The following is a 6,357-nucleotide window of genomic DNA, read 5'->3' on the forward strand; positions in this document are numbered from 1 at the left end:
GCACTATATTACTGTATAAAGATCTCTTACAATACTGCGAAACATTAAACATGTTAACGTACATTATACATCACGTTAAATCCAGTTTATTTGTGAGTAGCTACTGATAAAAGCCAAACGGGTATCAAAGCAGCTTTCATGAAGAATAATCACAAAAAGCCTTCAGGTCTCACAGGTTGTTTGAGAGATGGCAGGGATCAAAACACTAAATAGTATACTTGAGTTCTCATTACTCCTCCTTACTCTGAAATGGACACATAAACACAAAATTACGTGTAAATTCCCATATTAACAAGAATACTTGTAAAGGTAGTCAGTTTCGTGAACAAACGGTTGGGAAAGACCAGACCGGTCACTGTAGCACAACTGAGTGCAAATATTAGTGTTTAACGAAATAAGTGAAGCAATGAAAACAGGTCACACCACAACAAAATGTGCATTCACACAAATGCTCCCAATTATATTTTCAGCTTGCATCTTTAGGGAATCGCAATTTGGAGCCCAGCACTCCATCACGCCAATCGCGTAAAGAAATCGTGTTCTCGCCAGACCTTGTCATGCATCCGGACGCACCTATGGTCACAGATCCAACACATCATCTGATATTAAACATCACAAGATGAGAGCTGGTCAACGCTCTGGTGGGATAAATGCCATCAGTGACAAACACACACAGACACGAAGCAAAAAACACTCTCCATTAAAGACGACACTTTGTCTCAGAGAAGCATTTACAGACTTGAACAAACAAACATTTTCTCTTCAGTACAAAAGTCTGAATGCTGTCATTTTCTGACCTCACGGCATCATTGCTTTCTTTTAAAGGAAATATCCAGAAGTTGTATTATTACATCTTCAAACTTTTATATGTGAAGAGAGAGGATCATTTGATCTTGAGAATACGAGCAGTTACCTTGAGAATAGAAGGAGGAGGGAGGGCGACTTTGATTTTTTCATCTTTGCCCACCAAGATGGAGGCGATGATCTGACAGGCTTTGGTTCGGTCGAAGAACGTGTCTTTAAGTGTGAGCAGGTAAGCACCTGATACAAAACGACAACAACAGACAAACACACATGAACATCAGGAGACTAACAGCTCCACCTACAGGTGAGATGTGTATTAACATGAACATTGTTGAAGAGGCTGAATTCTGACTCACCTGTAAGGAAGTCCTGAATGGCTGCGATCAGGGGCTCACCGTTTCTCGGGGTCACAAGATTAGCTTTCGTCTATAAAACACAGACAGAGAGGTATTCATTGAGACTGTGTTCTGAGGTCACAGGACACACGAGTCAGTGAAGCATCTCTCTCTCTCTCTCTCTCTCACCCCCATGAGGATGAGCGCCTCGGCTTTCGCCTCTTCCGTCTGCGGCAGATGAAGATTCATCTCGTCTCCATCAAAGTCAGCGTTGTAGGGCGTACACACGCACTCATTAAAGCGAAACGTCCGATGAGGTTTCACACACGCCTGGAACACACACATGTGTGGTGTAAACACGTTATGACATCTACACAAGATGGGCTTGTGCTTTAGACAGAATGAGACATGAATGACGTGATGTAAAGCGACTCACGATATGAGCCATGATACTGAGCTTGTGCAGAGACGGCTGTCGGTTAAACAGAACGATATCTCCATCGATCATGTGTCTCTCGACCACGTCACCAAACTTCAGCTCCTGTGCCATCTTCTCTCGGTTGCCGTACTTCAAAAACCTGCAAGCAACATTCACACAAAGTCCCTTTTTTGATATTTTTATGCTTGCTTGAGCAATACCGTAACAAAAACACAATCATGTTAATAATGATCCTTTAAATGGAGTTGAAGTGGAAATTGATGCTGAAGAGAATTGATATTTTTGCAGATGAGAGAGAGTTTTGACCTCTTCATCTGCATGTGCCGCTGCTGGATGAAGTTTGCTCCAGGATGAACCTCAGGACCGTTGCGCACAAGTTTTCTCATCAGCTCAATGTTGGCTTTATTCACCTGAAACACAAGCACACAAACACACACATTAGTTTATCAGTAAATCTGGAGAGCTATTTAAGACATCATCATCCACCATAATCATATACTTTATACAATATGAGAATATACTGATAAACACAATAATAAGATGCTTGCGGTTTGGTTATTTATTCTGTATTAGAGCACATGTGAATATAAGCTTCCGTCAGATAATGAGCGAGAGAGAGAGAGAGAGAGAGAGAGAGAGAGAGAGAGAGAGAGAGAGAGAAGATGATAACGTTAGGCTACAGATGATGATAAATCAACATCAAAGTTAAAATCTGGATAAAATGCTTTGTATAACGGCTTAAACATTGTGTATATAATAAATTAGAAATGATTTTGGTTATTAATATGCATGTTTGAATTGTTTCAGAAAAACAATATTAAAATGATTTTTTTTCTCTTATTTTGCATTATACATATATATATAATTCTACAGAACCTTATATTTACTGAAGAACTGGTTAGTGTGTCTGTGTTTAGTTTGGCTGTCTAGCTGTGTGTGCAACCAGTTTACATCATCGGAAAAGAACATGGCGTCCTCCTCAGGTTAAAATGAGTATTACATTTGAAAATATTTGATACGACAAATGCTAGTAGTGTAAGGCTATTACAACGCATTGAGCCATACATCTCTATATACACTTAGTTCCCTTTAAATGTACATAAAATCAGAGAAAAGCACAGATGAAGTCGTAAGTTTGTTTTTTTCAAAGATTAAAATATTTGTTTTGGAATTTGTTTGAAAATTGCAATTTTGTTATTTGACATAATATAGATTTTCTATTTAAAAAAAGAAATGTGCAGTATTAGAGAAATAACAAAAGGGCGGTTGTTCATTTGTGATTTGTCCGAACTCGCTATGAATGAATCATATCGTGAATTGAATCCACACTGACCTTCTCCGGGTACGTCAGGATTTTGGCGACGTGCACCGGTACAGCCACCTCATCGATTCTCAGGTTCGGGTCGGGAGAGATTACCGTTCTGCCTGAAAAATCCACTCTCTTTCCAGACAGGTTACCACGAAATCGTCCTGAAATACAGTAAGACAAGTCCGTTATTAACAGAATAAGCCCACAGCCTCATGGGTAATGTGTGGGTTTGTCTTACCCTGTTTTCCCTTGAGTCTCTGCACAAAGCCGCGGGTCCATTTCTTTGGTGCCATGTTGAGCGGGATTCCTGACAGCTCGCTGTTGATGTAGAGAGCACACTGAAGCTGGAGAAAGTCCCAGTCCTCCATGATCATCTGAGTCTTCGCTCCGGACATACGATGCTGTACAGAAACAAACATGTTGTGACACATTCTTCAGTTTCATTGACAACACGTAGATGATCTTATTCAAAGCAACAGAGTTAAAACAGACATGCAATAATTCCACATACTGTTTTTAGAATTATTCATTTAAAATAAAGTACGACAATCGATTCATTTGGATTTTTTTAGTCATGCGAGTCGAGTCTTTGCGCACCTTCTTGATGACATCATTAAGAAAGATGATTTCCGTCAGCTTCATGGTCAGATCGTCCTCGTTGGTTCCTGATTTAAGGTCGCTCACGACCGAGGGACGGATACAGAGGGGCGGGACCAGAAGGCGTGTCAGGATGAGGTCAGCGGGTGAGCTTGATTCTGGATTCATCAGGAGAAGAGGAATGTCTTCTTTAGGAATCCTCCGGAAAAGGTTCATCACCACCAGGGGATTGAGATTTTCCTGGAAATAAATATGAATTCAACAAACCTTCACATCAGGCGAAGCACAAGAAAAAAAAACAATCAAACAGAGATGAAGCGGTGTGAAAATCACGATTTGTTTACAATATCCTTTAAAATATCCAAAAAGTACTGATGACAAGTCTTGTATTAATTGGTCTTGCTAACGGCATTTTCTGTTGACATAAACATCAAATAAACAACAGGAACATTCATTCTGGCACAATGGAGTCATTAGCTTGAATTCAACCTGATGCAAGTAAATCAGACATTCATTTAAAATGCAAAACAAATCAGAAAATCATGTATGTATATGTCGTGAGTAATCCGGGGGAATTTAGGACTCAGGAGACACCCGCAGCCATAAGATCGAACGCCAAAGAATCAGATACGGAGCTTCAAAATCATCAGTCTGTATAATAAAATCATATCTATATCCCCTTATCTACACATTCTGGACTTAAAGCCCTTTGAACGCAAATTAACAGGAGCAGACGAGGATGAATTTGTTAATATCAATAACATTATTTTGCGTTTCATAATGCACCTCTGTTATACTAGTGCTAACTTTGGCAGACGCTGGACAGTATTCACCGTTAGGAACTATACGTTGGTACGGTGTCTAAAATAGGGCTTGACATTAATAAACGTTGTATGTTATTATCATAAAACCGGTAATCGGTACATCTCTTCAATAACAGCCATTTCATTAAAACAAGAACTGCTGTTCATTGCTCATAGTCAGTATTACAGGGAGACTTTAAAGTGATCCTTCACATTTCTGTCATCGTTTACTCACCCTGAGATTGGTCCAAACCTGAAAACATTTCATTGTTTTGCTGAACACACAGTAAGACATCAGGAACATTGTCAAATCTCATCCCACATGGACTCCTGTAGTATTTATTTTCCCTACTATGGCAGTATATGGTGGGTGAGACCTGACAATCTTCCAGATGTCTTCCTGTGTGTTCAGCAAAACAAAGAAATTCTTACATGTTGGAACAAAGTGAAATGTAACTTTAGGGTGAAGGATCATTTTATCCCTTAAAATAAATGGTTCTTGACCGTTTGTGCATGAATGAGACTTGATGTACCTGTGCTCTGGTCAACAGAGCCTCCACTTCTTTATTGTGCTCAATGGCCACATCAAACGACTGGAGAAAATCAGACACCATCGGATCGATCACCTTCTTGGTGGTTTTATACTTTTCATGAATGATCTTCAGTAAGCCACATTTCTTAACGGGACCTAAAGACACATGAGAGAATCTGATGAAACAGTCGCACGAAAACAAAAGTTCAGTTGTTCTTTTCTCTTTATCACTCCGGGTCTCTTCGTCACAAAGAGAGACTTTTGAATTTAAATAAAGCACCAAAAGGATATGAACTTCTGGATCAAAGTTTCATATATAGGGGTGGGCGGAAGTTATTTCACGGTAACAATCTCCTAATTTAATTCTTTATCTTATACTTAATTTTTCTTGAATTAATCTAATTGATTTATTTATTACAGTTCATTTGAATCCTCACCATAGTTAAAATAAAGATATGAAAATGTAATAAAGATATCAAATGAATCTTTTGGCTATATAATTTGTACACCGTAGGAAAAAAGACAGCACGTATAACAATGAAGTATGAATATATGTACAGTACAGTATATGACTGATGTTTATGGGGTCTGTACTGTAGGTCTTCATCCATCTTCTCTCTATTAGATGTCTTTAGGTTTGTTAATTCTCACGCTTGTCTTTGCACTGCGAGTCTCTGGTGACTCCACACGCGTCTCCCAGTAACAGCGCGTCACGTTGAGAGTTCATCATTGCGCTTTTCAACACAAGTTTTGCCTTGGCTCGCCAAAAGATAAACAGCTTTAAAAAGCGAACTGACTTCTGAAATACGTGACAATGAGTATTTTTAATATGCAACCCTGCGCAAGCACTGCAGGTGAGAGAGAAAGCGCCGGACTGGAGCGGATCAAGAAACCACGCCTACTTATTTACTTTCCACGGAATAAACAGAATAGAAAAATCTCTTACGGTTGACACATTATTCTGCGGTAATGGAATATTCCGTCATTCTGCCCAGCCCTAGTATCATATGTATGTCATCATCATACATATGTCAAATATTATCATAATAAACAAAGCAGAGTATTCGTGTAACTGATATGTGTGCGGTCTGTACCGTTAAATGCATTGCAGTGAAAGCACGTGTTTTTCTTCCTGCATTTGTCAGAGATTTTCTTCTTTAAACCGCGTTTCTGCAGGTACACCAGACCGGGTCTCCGCAAAAAATCCAGAAACTGAAGCTTTTCTTCTTTAGACAGAAGAATGTGTGAACAATTCTTGCAAACCATCTGAAACAAACAAAAACATCTACACAAGGCACTGAAGGTCTTCATCTGTTAATGCTTCTCATTAAAATGTGTTCTTAATGAAATGAATAAAAAGCTCTTTAATATTTTGGCAGACACACAGAGTACTTGCCTGCAGAATTCCGATTATGGCTTTGAAGTATCCGATGTGAAAACACGGCAGTTCCAGATCTAGATATCCGTAGTGACCCAGACAGTCGGCCAGGTTCTTTCCACAGGTTTCACAGGGTCTGTCCTTCTCACTGGTGCCCTGG

The 6,357-nt window shown here is 39.4% G+C and overlaps 1 protein-coding gene across 1 annotated transcript in view; it reads right to left on the minus strand.

The window, feature by feature from the left end:
- The window catches only part of polr3a (polymerase (RNA) III (DNA directed) polypeptide A), a 19,418-nt gene extending 13,070 nt beyond the window's left edge, over nt 1–6,348 (minus strand). The window contains exons 1-11 of the mRNA XM_079476767.1: nt 6,216–6,348; nt 5,914–6,085; nt 4,821–4,975; nt 3,485–3,724; nt 3,126–3,288; nt 2,912–3,048; nt 1,885–1,988; nt 1,576–1,717; nt 1,329–1,469; nt 1,161–1,230; nt 914–1,041 (exon numbers count right to left, since the gene is read on the minus strand). Of these exons, the coding sequence (XP_079332893.1) occupies nt 914–1,041; nt 1,161–1,230; nt 1,329–1,469; nt 1,576–1,717; nt 1,885–1,988; nt 2,912–3,048; nt 3,126–3,288; nt 3,485–3,724; nt 4,821–4,975; nt 5,914–6,085 (1,452 nt within the window). The 5' untranslated portion in view covers nt 6,216–6,348. The remainder of the gene's footprint in view (nt 1–913; nt 1,042–1,160; nt 1,231–1,328; nt 1,470–1,575; nt 1,718–1,884; nt 1,989–2,911; nt 3,049–3,125; nt 3,289–3,484; nt 3,725–4,820; nt 4,976–5,913; nt 6,086–6,215) is intronic.
- Nucleotides 6,349–6,357: the final 9 nt, after the last annotated feature.

This window comes from Barbatula barbatula, assembly GCF_947034865.1.
Source record: "Barbatula barbatula genome assembly, chromosome: 16".
Lineage (NCBI taxonomy): Eukaryota > Metazoa > Chordata > Actinopteri > Cypriniformes > Nemacheilidae > Barbatula > Barbatula barbatula.